Raw genomic sequence first — 16,390 nt, forward strand, 5'->3', positions numbered from 1 at the left:
ACCTCGAAGTCGCTCACTGACGTATTTGGATGTTAAACAGGTACACATTAAGTTTAGCCTTTGCCCTGACACTGTTAACACGTGTAAAAAAACACAACAAAATAATGAAATAATACTGTCACAAAATGTGCTGCATAATTTGCCTTTTCTTGCCACATAATTTAGGCAACGTGCCGCTTAATTTGATCCTCCCCTGTTTCATCACTTTAGTGGCCCTGCCTATATTTGCCAACAGACTATAATCTGTCATGCTCGACAGGGTATTGAAAAAAACAAAACAACTTAATGTATTTTTTTTAAAGTCTGTTAACAATTTCATAGCATCCACATCTCTCCCACCGCACTCCTCGTCTAAGGTGGGCATGAGACATGTCCATATCCCAACCGCTCTATTCTGCCTCGACAAAACACCTGAGCAATGCCAAGAAACACAAAGCCGAGCGCCAGCTTCCGCATGGAATATTTTATTGAGGAACAAAAAGGCACGGAACAGAACCTTATAAATATGTAACCGAGCAGCTAAAAATCAATAATAAATCAACAGTGCTTGAGCACAGCTGCTCATGCAAATGGCACGTCCCTATGATACAAGTAAAGTAATATACATCTCTGGATCCATATACAAATATATATATTTATGTATATACACAGCGGTATCTTTATAGAAAGCTTCGATAATATAAAAAAAACAAGACTTCATATGAATCAGACAACTAAATAAAATAAATAAGAGACAAACATTGAGTCTTGACTGCTCTCGGAAACAGAAATCCAATTCCTGGCACCAAGAGACGTACATCTATAGCAGATGACTCCCATAAATGTTAGGGGGAGCCACCCACAAATCATTTGTTTGTTGTTATGAGGATCCCGCTCCCAGACATTGTGCATTAGAACCCAATCTGAGAGGTGGAACGCCTAGGTTCTTGTGCTCCGGGTGTAATTGGGCTCCGCGTACAAGGACAAAAGCATGGTCTCCAGTTTGGTAGCATCAATTTGTAACATTACATCCGATCTGATGAGGAAAGCGGGGCAGCTCACACATTTCCACCCCATCTTCATCCCAAGTCTTACTTAAAAAGTCATGTCTTCTTTAGCTAGTCGGCGTAGTCACATATATCTCACCAAGGATGCTACCATAACACGTTTGCAAATTTTGAGCAAACTGCATGTAGAAGCAAGATGGGTTCCTTCATATCGCCCGAGATGCACACCTTGGGGCTACTCTGCAACCCAACCCACTCCTCCTGGAACTGCATACTACTACAAGTTAATACACTGAATAACAATATGTTTATTTTACAATAGACCTCCTGATCACAGTGGGCCATTGCTTGTTGACAAATATTGGCCAAACAGCCATGAGAGATCAACAGGCAAAGATACATCAGTAGCGCTTCTACATGTGTGACAAGCGCTCTGGAACTTAAACCCTATAGAGGTCTTATGGCTTCTCAGAATAAAATATAATTTGTTGATTTTCTTCTTTCTTACTATCTAGTTAAAGTTCAGTGCTCATTGTTTTTTTTTTATGCCTAATTTCATCAGAAGTGAAAGTAGGCTTTTTGTAGGAAATATACTTTTTCCTTAAGTTGAACACTCACAGTTTATCAAAACGTCTAGGATAGGCCTGCATTTCTAGGTTTTTTATTCAACCCTGGTAGAAATCCATACGTTCAGGAAGGTCATCCTTTCTTCATAGCAGTTTCTGTTCTGCATTTTGGATTTGATACACATTTTTTAAGCCAAGTTTCACAATGTTTATGACACAAGTTTACAATTTTCAAATCTCCAGCGACGGATACTGTGCTCTAGCTCTCGGTCGGACGTTTTAGTTCCTGAGAGTTTGTGCTTCATTTTAGGGATCTAAGCCACACCTCTGTACCTGAAGAAAGATGAGTTTATGACATTGCTTCTTGGATTGACATTTTGTCCCCACTGCTGAAGTTTGCAATACTTGCACCCAAGCCTCAGTGTCACTTGGCTAAGGTCCCTGATTTTCTGCCTTGGGTTTAGGAAGCTATATCCTGACTCCATAGCCAACGAGTCACATCTGATGAATCACAACCTCTCCTCCCAAGTAGCCGCATTTCAAGTACTATTGACAGCTCAGCTCTTATCCCCAGTCATCCAACCAGTTTTTAAGTTTCCACTTGGTTATCACAGGTTTTTCCTAGGGGAGCAGCAGGACTCTAAACTTAATCCCACAGAAGAACATACTGAAACTCATGTGTGACATAAACATCAATGTTTCCTCCTAAAATATCATTTGACTATCAGTATTGTCACCCCATCTATTAACTTGACAGTGATAGGAAGCACCTTTTATGGAATCCCCAGCAACAGGAAACATGAGGGCTTTATTGACCATTGGGCCTGGACAACATCCCTTTGAGTAGTCCAGAAATCCCCATAGGTCCTCGTGGCCCATACTGTAGAGAACAGTAGGCTGGTCAACTTGATGTTCCTGAAGTGTTACAAGAGGCCTCATCAGGCATTTCATGGATGGAGAAGTCCAAACTTTTTCTTGAGTTCTGTGCAACAATCCCATTTCCGAACCATGGTGGATAGGGAATGCCCACTCAGAGAACATATTTAGCCTTAGCTAGAGTCCCATGATGAACCCCCCCAGGGCACAAAGACATACCACTCAACCAATCAGAATGTGCCTGCCAGAACAACAGTTCCACCTTGACGCACACAAACACCCCATGTTTAAACCTTATTGACAGGGAATAAAGAGATTATGTTGCCCGGGTGTTAACACCCTCTGGACAGAAGACCTCACTGCCGGTGACAGTTCCCTTCCGCCCGTAACCTCTCGAAGACAACAGAGAAAAGAGAAAAAGCACCTTGGTGGATAAAAGTGAGCATGTCATTTTCTGCTTGTCTGGGGTAGAGTGCTGTGGAAACAAGAGGGCACTCCCACTGTGGGTCTGTGACACGTGGTCCTTTCTGGAGGTAACATGCTCCTAAGGATCTAGATTTTGAGCCAGCCTTTGTGCAAAACAAGCATTTCTTAAACAGTATAGAATATCTTAAACAGTATAATAAAAAAATAATATTCTAGAGAGAGTCCAAATGCTCAACCCCACCCCCTACCCAACAAAATTGCACACAAGGCCTGTGAAATGGTTGACTGCCATCATCTGAACTCATCTTGGTCTGTATCCAGGTGCAAAGTCCCGGCAGTGGTACATAAGAGGCAGATTTTCGTTACTATTAACATTTGGGAGTTAAATTTAGTGTGGTGGCCATCAGGCAAATGTCACAAACAGTCTTTGGCTTTTCCAGTGTAGCCTTCATTTCATCCACCACCTCTTGGCAACGGAGGCGACACGTTTGACCTGAATAAAGGGTCCGCTGCTTTGGCAGATGGCGGTCTGGTCCAATGTTCTTGCTGCTCACAGTGGATTTTCAGGGAGGTTATTGGGAAAAGGGCTATGTTGGGGACACTAGGTCCAGGTGGGGGTATAAGTCTGCAGCTTGTACAAAGTTCAACAGGGGCGATGGCAGAGTCCCAGGAGCTTGGCTGTCTTCCTGAGTGTGCTGTGAGGTTCCTACAGGTTGTTGGTATCCACGGATGGGTTTGTGTAGGAATATTGGCTATTAGCGCCATTGGGGTACAACTGTAGGGAAAGCAAAGAGAAGGATTAAAATCAGGAACAAGTACCAAAATCTCAGAATCACTATCCATACTCTGAAATTAGTTTGATAAACCTGCCATTCCCAAATTATATTAGACATAAAGAGCCAGACTGCTGCAATAGAAAGTGAAATCAAGGTAGTGTCCCTAAAAAGCCCACAAAGGTACGCGTTTGGACACAGCTAAGGCCCTGCTGAGTCATCTTACTTCCCAACCCTCCATCCAAGGATCCTACTTATCGCTCAGCGGGAACCATGCACACACGCCTGCCCTGCTTGAGCGGCTCTCTGCAGTGCACCTGTATTGTACCTTGTGAGGTCAGGTGGTTAATGTTTAACTTTGAATTGCTTTTGCAAAATTTGCTTTGAAGCAGTTCCAACTGTACAATAAATAGTTCAGTATCAACTGCAAACACTGCAGTCTGCGCAACTGAGAAGCTGCCCGGTAGGTATGCATGCCAGGTCTCGGTGTGAACCAGCAGTGTCCCACTGACACCAGGTGGACATGTCAATTCTGGGACTTTACCAGCAGTATCCCACTGGGTCTGCAGACACTCAGCGAGGGAATTGCTGCTACCAGGGATAGATGCTAGGGTTGGCATAAACCACTAGTGTTTTGCCAGGGTCTGCTGCCATCCTTGTAAGGACCTTCTTCTATGGGATAGAAATTATAGCCCTGGGAGTGAACCCTCAATGTCCCACTGGGGTCTGGTGCAATCCTGGGAGTGCCAACTGCTACCAGTCTGGGAGTGTCAGCTCCCAGTAGAAAGCAGCCGGGTCCCATCTGGGTCTGCTACCTCCCTGGGAATGGGTAGTGTGTCCCACCGAGGCCTGTGGCCAACATGGGAGTAGTCTACTGTTACGAGTACAGGTGACAGCTCTAGGAGTGACTCACTACTGCCTCACCAGTGCCTGGTTATACTAAGAACGAGTAAAACTGCAGTTTTCAGCTCTAGTTGGCTGGCACTTTGAGTGATCTGCTACCACCAAGTATGGGCGCCAGCTTCGGGAGTAAACCAGCAGTCGTCAACAGAGTCTGCCCTACTGCTACGAGGCACTGTCACGTCTCAGGGATGTAACGAGCAGTCTCCCACTCTGGTCAACTACCTGTAAGAGATGCCAGCTTCATGGGGGAAATGGACAGGGTCCCACCGGGGTCTTAGACCACCCCAAGAGGGCATTAAGGATGTAGGCCCTGAATACCGGAATCTGTGGCAGATGTCCGGGAGCGACTGGAAGATTTGGTCCCCAGTGCACTGTATCTTTAGGGAATATACTTGGTGAGGGAAAGATTGGTTGATCTCTCAATTCCCTAGATCTAAAGAGAATATGCTGGTGTCGGACAGGTTGTTTGGTTCATGGATTCTATCCATCCTCCAGGAAATATGTCTGGAAGTAACTGGTTGGTTCCACCTGAATTCATTGCATCTTTTGAGAAAATGTCTCGGAGGAACAAACTGGACGACCCCTGTATTCTCTGCATCTGTGGGAATCTGTTTGTGAATGGGACTAGATGACTTGGTCCTCAATACCCTGTACCTTTACAGAATATGCTTGGTGACTGGCAGATTGATTGCACCCTGAATTTCCTTGATCTATAAGAAAGCCTGAGTGGAACAGGCTGTTTAGGTCATGGATTCTTTCAATCTTCTGGAAATGTGTCTGCAGTTTAAAGAGTGGGTGCCTCTGTGGGAAATATAACTAGGTGGACAGGCTGGATAGGTCACAGTACCCTGTATCTTTAGGGAATATGTTTGGTGAGGGCAGGTGGTAGATTCCTGACTAATTTATATTATATACACACACCCACACATCAATTCCTACATCTGATGGGAAGCAGATTTGATTACATTACTCAATGATGAGAGAGGAGGGGGGTAATCTACTTTCCCAGCTCGAGGAAATTATGTTTTCGAATATAGCCTGACCTGCTAATTTGCTAATCTTCCACCCATGCTAGAATATCTAGGCAAAACTTACAAGTTCCCAAACCATTCTAGGAGTAAGCCTGAGGTAGTATATTAGGAACCCAATGGAATTCATATTTGCATTTATTTTTAACAGCGCAAAGAAGTGAGAAGACTGAGCCTTGCTACAGGGTACTAATGCCAGCCTCTGCTGCACCCAGGACAAAACGGAAGCAAAAACCAGGCCCGCCAAGGGAACACTGGCAGGGAGCAATAAGCCGGTGGATCTGGATTTTCTTGCTGTGTGGGGAGGGTGGATGGAAAACAGGTGGCTCGGCTGTGGATCCCTGAGTACAGCAATAATCACATTTCTGGAGCTATCCCTTTTGGGGTGGGTATCCGAGTTGCATCAGGACCGGGGCCAGCTGGGCAAAGGTTGGCAAGAGAAGACTCCCATGTGTCTCTGGGTCCTGTCGTAGGTGGTTGCCCTCCACATGTTCCTCTGCCAGATCACCACAGTAGGCCACCTCTCGCAGCCATTGTGTAACTGTAGGGGTTCTGTTGTTTAACCACACCATAGCCACCTCCCTCCTAGCTAGGGCCAGTAACATGGATGCGAGGCGCCTGACTTTTGCAAATGCGGACAAAGTATCTTTTAACAAAGGAACTTAGGGAGAGGGATTCACTGCAGTGCCAACAATTTCATTTATTCAGTACTTGGAGTACATCTTGTCAGTATTGGAGCACTCACACTGCTCCAGGACAGTGTAAAAGGTCAGCTTCCCCTACCCCGCACATTGTGCATGCCCTGCGTTCAATACTCCCAAATCTAACTAAGCGTGCAGCTGTAGAATAATATTGATGAAGAAATCTAAAATGTATCAGTTTGTGCTTATAATTCGCAGGGACCCCGCAGAGTAGCTTGACTAGCAGTATCCCTTCCCAGCATGTTGCTAGAAGTTTTCCTGGTAATACTTCAGCAAATAAAACTCCATTGAGTTATGGACACAACAGTAGGCTGGTCCAGAGATGTGTTGGGAGTCGCTGTGCCACATACAGGGTCACATGGGATGCTAAACCTCATTACCAGGTCTGCAACTTGTCTCCATAACGTTAGAGCACCAAGTTTCTATCCCTTAGATTTCCCTATTTAATATGATCGAGACGTTTTAGGTGGGGCATAGTGCTCTCTGGCCCAGGGTCCCAACCTATCAGGCCCTCCTCCCCCCCTATAGATACACCTGAGTTCTGCAGAGATTCTTGCACTGATGACCTTCAATAACTCTTAAACAGATTGTTCAATGCCGTTTCCTTTCATTTGTCTACAGTTTTTTCTTTCATTTATTTTTAAGGTGGGTGATGTGTGAGAGTCTATTACAGGCATTTTGCAAAGAAATGTTGTGTTTGTTTCATGCAACATCAATAAAAAACGTTTCTTTTGGATCAAAACAGGACCTTACATATGAGAAATGGGAGGGTGTCACAGAGATGATTTGCAGTAATGTTATGCTGTTGTGGTACAATATTGAAAACACTCCTCACTACCCCTGAATATTCGATGCAAACATTAAGAATGTGGACAACTGCGCCTGTGACTGTTAGTGATCATGAAGGAGCTGAAATTCAATCATACATTCAAACCTGTTCCAGGCAGGAGCCCCCAAAATACGTTTGGCCCCGGGCCCCTGAAATCCTAAAGATGCCCCTTCCAACAACTAGGGCCAAAACAGCAGATCTCTCAGGCCCAAGACTCTTAAACGAAAGCCCAAGAAACAGGATGTCTGGATGACTTGTAAAGACCTGACAACTCTACTTATGATAGTCAAGTAACCAAATACAAAGGAATTACAAGACCAGTAAATAAAAAAAAAATCCATATTCCCCACAAGACTGCCACAAACCCTCACACCTTCCAAATACAAACAAGACACCCTCCCACCAATGCCTGTAACGCTATGGAGATCTGAATGCCGGTGCTGGTCCGCATGTTGTGGTGAAAGCCCTTCCATTTGTGTTTGTGGAAAGAGCAACATGGGGAAACTCTAGGTCTAAACATCTGAAGGCCTGGTTGACCCCTCCCACCAGTTAAAATACAGTTTGGATAAAAATGGAAGATTGGAGGGTATCAAGGGCCCAAAATCTAAGCTTGGCACTCCTGAAATTGTGGGATTCTGCAATGCCCTGCCCCAGAACCTGGGATGCCACTGAGGGAAGGGAAAGCAATAGAGGAGGACAGATTCCAGCAACCCAAGGGGCCTCCGACTCTTGACCACATATTCACTGCTCTTGGCCAGTGAACTTGTTCGATCATTCTTTGTGGATATGAGGTAGTCTGGACTACCTCAGGACTCCCACAGAAGACACATTTCTTACTCCTTCATATTTTTCCACATTACTACTCCTGTGGATTCTTTTAACCTGCCCCAAAAGCCTTACACACGGATGGATCACGTGGCCAAAAGAAAAAAGAAAAGAAAAAAATCTGCAATTGTGTTTCCCAAGGTATCAGTCTTGGGTTTTCCTCAGAGGCCTTAGCATTTCCAGCTGAGCTACCAGGCCCTGCGGTTCGCTGGGGCACCCAAAAATTTTGACTGCTACTGGTCTGTTTTGAAATAGAGACCAATGACGAGAGAGTACGCCCGGGCATCCAAATATTGCACTGTACATGAATGTCCATTCAAGAGCCCCAGATGCTGTTTGAAGGAACCAGGGGAAAAAGACCTTTAAAAAACATTTTACGCTTTGTACCATAATTTGTATTTTTCAAAGTGTCCGAAGTCTGCCTGGGTAGAGAAACTGATAACTAATGCCTTTTATTGTATCTCTAACCACAAACTCTTGAATCCTCCCCAGTGGAGGACCAGACTGCTCGCCGGCAGCCATCAGTGGTGAGTCAAGGAATGATGGGTAATCCTTGCAAGCATCAGTATTCAGAGCCAGGGCAGTTTGTAGAAAAGGCAGTGCCCACCACTGACACTGCCCAGTAGTGCTGCCCCAAAATATCTCCATAGAGAGACAGCCGGTCAAAGGCATTGGTCAAGGAGTCTTAATGGGTCTATCAAAATAGAGATCGGTGTTTAGGAAAAAGGAGAGATTTGGAAGAGAAGGGGGAAGAGAGAAGGATGGATAGAGGAAACAGAAGGGGAAAGGAGTGAAGGGAGGGGGAGGGTCTGGAGGAGCAGTGAACGCCTGAGCTCATGGAGATATTGGCAGCTGGATTAACAGATCGACGCCTCCAGTGCCTGCTATTTATTCAGCTGTTATTTTCGCACCAGGTGAAGGCCGCTGTAGTTTGGGTTAATAATTAATATGTGGAAGGTGAAACAGTACATAAACATTGGAAGAGAGCGGATATCCTTCACCAAGTTAAAGCTAGCAGAGAACTTCACCAGGTCACTAGACCCTCTAAAAAAAAGAGACACACAGCAACCTTAAGACAAGGATTGTACCAAGATGAGTAACCTCACATCCGCCAACACAGAAGTGCTTAAAAAAAAATCCAGAAAGTTGGAATAAAACAATAAATAAAAAAGTCACCTTGAAAACATAGTTTGACTCTACAGCTAAAAAGGTCGTTGCACACAGAATATGCACATAACTTGTAACTTTACAACTCTGTCAACTTCACACAAAACATCTGACCCTTTACTTTGAGGTCTGGCTTGACTACAAAGCCATCTGCAAGAATCAATATTAACAATTCTTTAAAATATTCGTAGAATGGATTCTGGCTCCGCCCACAGAGTATTTACCTCTGATCTCACACTATTGGCTCTTTGGTGTATCATTCCACCATCTATGTAGTGCTTGCAATGAAACGCATGAACGACTACTTTACATTTCAAAAGTATTCTAAATGATCACGCGTTATATGCTTAATTCCCAGACTAAACCTTGTACAGAAATCATTTTGTACTTTTTTCACTGGACATCTTTTTTTCACAGTCCTACTGTTTCTGCCAAAGCATATATAAGGAGCACTGTGATTTAAGATGTCAGTTTTCAATATCTGAGTGAAAGGGTGGCTCAGGATGGAGCCAGTTTCACTACAGGCTTCTAGGAGCATCCTAGGAGGCAATCACCACCTCTGAGAGGCAGTGATGTCCAACTATTAGGTCCATATTTACAGGCTATCCACAAGATATATTGACACACAGTGCATCTAAACAGAACTCATTTACATAACCAGTAGCTATCCTGAAAATGAGGCCTGGAAATGACCCACCTGTTGACAAGATGAAGACTCCCAGACAGAATACTTTCTGGAAAATTGTGTGTAATAGTGGACATGACAGAAACAAGAATATGGTAGTGTGGAGAAAAGCTTTCTTGTACAGATTTTTGCCAGATTAAAAATAGACTGAATTTATTATAAAGGTACTGGAAAAGTACAAATTTAGAGCTAGGGGCAGCTGTTCAGCATATTTTCTCGAGAAACAAAATATTATATATACAGCCTTGTAGGGGTACTAGGTGTAGAAAAAACATAATATTTTGAAAAATAACTAAAATTGTTTAGGACTTTCAAAACAGAGACAGGTAGAGTGTGTGTGCGCATTTTTGTCTGTGTCTATGTAAGAATTTCTTGTAAACTCCAACAGACACCTCACTATACCTGACTGAAAGCACCTGCACCCGAAAATACATTTATTAGTGGGGTGTAGCACTCCAAACATTCCCCTGAAGCTACGCCCTTGCTCCGGGTTCCTCTAATAAGCATTTCATGATCATTGAGGTGTGTCGTAGAATGACAAAGGGCCTGGTCGGTAATGTGTCTCCAAAGAGTGGCCTTTCAATGGTTTGCTGACAGTCATTGGTTAATCAGACGTTTTTTGGTCAGCGAGATGGCCCTGGTGTGAGGTATACTTCTTACCTCATAGCTGCCTTTTTTCCCGGGCACTTCATACCGCGCATGCGTCTGGTAGGCGGGATATTCATTCATGGGGTGATAAGAACCTCGCGTGGTGAAGATATCCATCTCTCCCCTCTGACCCCGCCGACACAACTTGAGTAGCTGTTGGAGAGAGAAAGACGTTGGCATAAAGGTGCCACTGGGTGGAGGACATGGCGATGTGAGAGGGAACATAAAAGGGTGATGATAGTGATGCTCAAGAGAAGGAGTGACAGCATGAGCTTTATTCTGCGTCACTGGGCAAGAGCAACTAGAATAAGGGGCTATACAGATGACCAAATTGGATATAAGTTGAGTACAGGAGAAACAGTAGGTTTATGCAGAATTATTAGATAATTGGGCGTCTATAGATCAGGAAGAGGGGACACCCCATCAAGGGTCTTGAGAAGAAAGGACGAAGTTGAAAATCAGTGAAAAGAGAGTGCTACCCTTTCCTGATTATAGGGCCCGCTCCTTTGAGTCATGAAGGTCTAAAACCACTCCTATGCTGCACTTAAATGGCTCCAGGGTATCATCCTTTACTTCCCCCCCTCCACCCACAACAGATTTATTCCTTCTCATATGGTACCTCATATCTCACCGAATGAACACCCCCCCGTCAAACCCATCCAAGTCTTGGTGGCAAGTTTTATTATGTGACCACCCAATAAATCCAAAGTTGAAAGCTCAAGTTAAGCCGGGGAAGCCTTTTAACCTGTAGAGAGGCCTTCCAGTACACAAAGTCACAATAGTTCTTTAGGCCCAGGAAGCTGTCAAACAAAGGAACGTTCGTGCGTGTTAATGACCCAGGAGTAGCATGAAGGACTGTTTTTTTCTGAACATCGAAGGACTCTATAAAGGTTAAGACCAGCATGGGCTCAAATCCCTCCTTTACCTCCTTTCCTGGGTAGACCCTCAGCCATTCCGTCGTCGGAGCCTCGTTGGCCCTCTCCGATCCAAATGCCCTGGGCCGCTCTCCGCCTTGGTGTCTCAGCTACTTTTCTCAAAACAAATCTTCTAAATCTGTCTCTCTCAATCTGTCTCTCCCAATCTCTCTCTCTCCTCTCCCATCCCCCCCCAGCCCCACTCTTCCCTTCCAAACGTAATAACTTCACCTGCCAAATGGATCTGGCATGGTTATTCCAAGTGAAGGCCCCCATTTAACCCCAAGAACCTTTTCTCTTCCACCCGTCCACCTGGTTCTGCCTGTGTTGGACTTCGACCTGCCACACCCCCGATAAGTGGCAGACCTCTGCCCCTCAACTGTGGCTATCACCTCTGCTACGTGGACATCTTACCAAGACAATGATTCCGATGATAGCCAGAAGCACCAGGAAGCAGACCAGAACCAGCAGCGCGATACCCCAGCCGGGCACGAAGGACCCACCGGTCGTTGGGCTGAGGATTTCATTTCTGCTCACTGTAAAGAAAATGGTGAACAAAGATTAGTAATTTGCAGTGATTACTTCACCCCAGGCAGGGTTAGTGAATGCACAGAATACTAGAGGGACAGGGAGGTTCCAAAATGGTCCAGTGCACATCCTCCCAAAGTAAAGTACAAATAAATAAGGTACACTGTTCCACAGAGGGAACCACAGATTCAAAGGCAATTCTTAAAATTAGAAGCCAAAGCCCTCGGACACCCACTGGGTGTCATGCTTCAATCATAGGGCCTGCTCCTCATCGGACTGGCGCTGCAATGTCCGACGGGCCCCTCGAGGGGGCTCTTTGCCAGTGATCTTTTTGGATGCGCACCGTGGTTAAGCATAGTAGATTCAGTCCTACGAGGAGAAGTGAGAAGCTGGAGAGGATGAATTAAAATTGGCTCTAGACCCTACCTATAGTCTGTTTATTTTACCAGAGCGGTCTAGGTCAAGGTTAAAAACAGGGGGAATGGAAAAGGATATAATGTTAATGAATGACCCATGTCCAGGTCTCTTCATCCTTGTAAAAGAACCTGCCAGTATGTATTTAACATTCTTCCACAACCACAAGAGAAAAAAAAACAAAATGACAACCAACTATGGCAAAGCAAAGTCCAAGTTTAACCAATATATACTCAGTAGTAGAGGGAAGGAGTATTAGACGCCCCTCCTTACCCTTCTCACCCCCCGGCGGTGGGTTGTGCCTCATTAGGGCACTGGCTTTGAGCTACAATCATAATTCTAGTTTTTTTTTAAAAAACATTTTCCAATGTATCCTCTCTTCTGGGTAGTTCTCCTAAATCCCAGGATGTCCCATCTTGACAGAGAAACAGGTCTAGCGATGGTCAACACTTCACAAATTAAAGACCATCTAAATTCTCGAGGACTGACATATTGCGACTGACGGCAACTCTTTTCAACGAGTCAGCCATGTCCAGTTTATAAGAGTAACCTGCCGTGGCCAAGGTTCAATTGGCATGGGACACTTACCAACAGGGTGCCAGCCACGGACTCCTACTTGAAAAAAGAAAGAGAACAAAAAGGCAGAAAAAACAAAATAAATGGAGACCAAAGTAACAAAGGGCAAGAAAGGGCAAACGTAGGAAAGAAAGAAAGGCTTCTTATGTGATTGTGTCACTCTTCGGTCTCAGGACTGGGTCCCAGCGAGTAGGTGGAGCACGTACTCACACAGGGACCGGGGAGTACACCCTGTCTAGCTCTCACCTGCCACGCCGTTGATCGGAATGTTATTGATGGATCCATCTGGCTGCAGCTGCACATAGAATAAGTCTTCCGCCTTGTTCACTGTAATGCCATTTCCTTTAAAGCTGAGCCGGTTGTCGGCGATCACGGAGCCGGCCCTTGAAAGCGAAGAGTAATTTAGATTTTCGGTACTCTGCTACCCTTACTCAGCACCACATGCATCACCACAGCAAAACCCCCACCCAGTCTGAATGTGTGCAGGGTCACTACACCCCCCCCCATTGCAGTCTCAAAAGATATTTACACTTTTAGCAAAATAACCTCTCACAAGAAATTATATATACATAAGTGCATTGAAGATCGTTCTCTGACAAATCACAATGTTGCTGATCACCTGTGAAAACTAGGAGCCCTTTGGATGCCTTTCTCCCACACACACACACACACACACACACACACCGACATATTGTGTACACTCCCTGCAAACAGTCGAGCGTGCCCAGACCGCTCACAGCAACACCCCTCCCTCCACACATCATAAATAAGGCTCCAAGATTTCAGTTTTTACTGAATTTTATAGTTAAAAACAGAAAGAAAACTATCTATTTTCCTGTCTGTATTTATTTTTTAAATATGGATGAAAACATAAATTAGGTTGCTTTTTTAGAGTGATTGTATTCACCGTCAGCCATGCCAATAGCTGTGCGGATTGACAGGAAGGGAGTCAAAAAAGGGAGAAAGATTCCTAAAGAGGCTTGAGCTGCTGTAGATGTAAACATCTTTTCACACAGGTGTATTAGTTCTTCACTTATGGGCAGTCATGACATTGACACTGGTCAGGTGCTCCTGTGAGTTTAAAATTATTGGTTGAATAAATGTAGAAGAATACTAGTGTCCGCTTATTTTCTTCACAAAGCCCAAAATAAATATTGCAACGTACAGATAAAATTACTAAAAAATACAGACAAATACAGACGGAAATATATATATTTTTTAAAAACAATAAAACCGGGAGCCCTAGTCATAACTCCTCCAAGTCAAGTACAGACCATATAGCCCAGTCTACGTTCAGCAGGCGACATCTACTGCTGAGCAAGCGCGTAATTCTCCCGCAGAGTCAAGGTTTTACAGTCGTTGAGCGGATGACCGTGAACTAGCTGTGGTGACTGATTACAGATGTATAGCGCTTCATTAATTTGTGCTTTATGGGCAGTCTTTGACTGTGTCAAAAAAATGGGAGAGGGCAGCGATGGTGTGCGGTGCCAAACACAAGGAGGGTGGCTCCTAAACCTAATTATGCATTTGTAAAGCTACATTCCCCAAGGGGTTTCTAGGCGCTTCATAGTAGATGCTCTATCCTACTGCATATCAGTGTTCAGTTGTCGGTGGGTGGCACCAGGTACGCACGTCAACACTTGCACTAATGGGACATCCCCTGTTAAGCCCTAAAATGTGACATCAGTCCTAGATGGCACTCTTTCGAGGTTGGCTCCATCATTCTAGAGGTTTCCCTCTTTGCGTAAAGCACAATTCAAGCTCGCCTACCCCACCTAACTGTGTAATAAGGCAACCCCACGCACTCCGCACGGAACAGCACAAGTGCAATGCAGCCATTTTATGTACCTGAAATTCAGCACAGTGACTCCTTCGTAGATGTCTTTAGTCGAACAGCCAGCGCAACCGTAGACCGTCTGACACTGGATAAAAGATAAGAGAACATTACCAGCAGGCCCCAGAGTTTCTGTAGATTGCTACTGCTAGACAGAAGCAGATCTCCCCCACACCTCCGTATTTTCAGGTTACTGGGCAAGACGGTGGCTCAGAGTGACCAAAAACTTGAACATGTGAATTTACCGACAGAGGACTTACTAAGAGGCCTTGCCCTGCAGTTTTAATCCCAAATCTAGTAAAAAGAACATTTACAGTTAAGAGTCCACCGGGAAGCAGGAGGACAAAGGGAGACTTTTAAAATGTCGACTTCATCAAAGTTGGAGTGAAATTGTTGTTATAATGGCGCGCCCTTCATTATTACCTCTGACACTTTAAAAAAACATGTCAAATTTAAAAGTAGTTTTGTTACATGCTTTTTTACATGTATTTAACTACCCTACTAACCTTTAGGACCTCCTTGTGCCCTTTAGTTCTTAACTCTTAAAACCCCAAAGTATCGCTTAATACTACCCTTCCCTGAACCCTAATAACCCCTTTACACATTACTTCCATTAACCTTCAAAAGCCCTTAGGCACTCCTTCCTGAATCCTAAAAAAAACTTTACTACTACATAGTTCTGCTCTTTCCTGAACCCCAAAACCCCCCTTTGTATTGTTTAAAGTTACCCTTCCCTAAATAGCCCTTATTGCAACCCTTCACTGAACACCTTAAAAATACTTAAAACGAAACACTACCCATTTGTAAACCCTGTATTTTGTTACACAACCCCATCCCAGAAAGAGAGAAAAAAAACAAAAAACACACACTCCTCAGGCCACCCCTTAATGCTACCCATCCCTAAACAACTCTCTCTAGTCCCTAACACTTCCCTTCTTTAGCACCAAAAACCATGATTCCTTTCCCTTGCTACCAGCAGACATACCTGTGCCCAAAAAGAAACATTTCTTAATTAATTTGTAGCACACATTTTTCGTTCCATTTTTTGTTATTGAGCAGACATTTTTTAAACAACCTTTTTTTTCAGTCTACTTTTGGTTGTGAAAATGACCATGCTGGCCCTGGGTAGTAACTGGGCGCTATCAGTTGCCTTCTTCTGCTGGCAGTGTGCCAGCTGGACTTTCCAGGTTCTTCGCCTGGCCTCCTGAAGCCTTAGATTGTGGTTGCCACCTCTTGTGTATGTTTTTTTTAATAATAGATTTTATTGATTTTCGCATAACAACCGAGTAAGTACAATGAATCAGGATAAGACTTTCCCATAAGGCCATCTGTTGTGTATGTGCTGTAGTTTTCACAAAAGTTATTGCCAAGTGTGGTAGCAACACCATAATTTCTAATGCCTGGCAGTTTTGCCTCCTCTATAGTCCCTCAAATCGATTTTTTCCCTATATAAGATCCCGGAAAATTCCGTTTGTACTTTGTTGGTAGTTACAGAAGTGTGCCCGGTGATAACACCAGACCCATTATTGGTGAACCCCAGTCAGGGCCACCCCTAAAAGGCTTCACAGTGGCACTGGGAGTGGGCCTTGGCTGCCAATAACTGCTTTCTGGTGTTTGCTAGCCGAGACGTTTGCGGTGCGCTTGGATAAATATTTGCATAGCGCTTTTGCCAACATAAGTTAGCCTCGTAGCGCTGAGGGGGACAGATGGA

The 16,390-nt window shown here is 44.4% G+C and overlaps 1 protein-coding gene across 1 annotated transcript in view; it reads right to left on the reverse strand.

Annotated features, from left to right (window-relative positions):
• Positions 1-443: 443 nt before the first annotated feature.
• MUC1 (mucin 1, cell surface associated) overlaps positions 444-16,390 on the reverse strand; it is a 35,248-nt gene continuing 19,301 nt past the window's right edge. Inside the window, exons 6-10 of the mRNA XM_069218422.1 lie at positions 14,694-14,767; positions 13,092-13,228; positions 11,742-11,863; positions 10,426-10,566; positions 444-3,629 (exon numbers count right to left, since the gene is read on the reverse strand). Coding sequence (XP_069074523.1) covers positions 3,561-3,629; positions 10,426-10,566; positions 11,742-11,863; positions 13,092-13,228; positions 14,694-14,767 — 543 coding nt within the window. The 3' untranslated portion in view covers positions 444-3,560. The remainder of the gene's footprint in view (positions 3,630-10,425; positions 10,567-11,741; positions 11,864-13,091; positions 13,229-14,693; positions 14,768-16,390) is intronic.

The sequence above is a fragment of the Pleurodeles waltl genome, chromosome 12 (genome assembly GCF_031143425.1).
Source record: "Pleurodeles waltl isolate 20211129_DDA chromosome 12, aPleWal1.hap1.20221129, whole genome shotgun sequence".
Taxonomy (NCBI): domain Eukaryota; kingdom Metazoa; phylum Chordata; class Amphibia; order Caudata; family Salamandridae; genus Pleurodeles; species Pleurodeles waltl.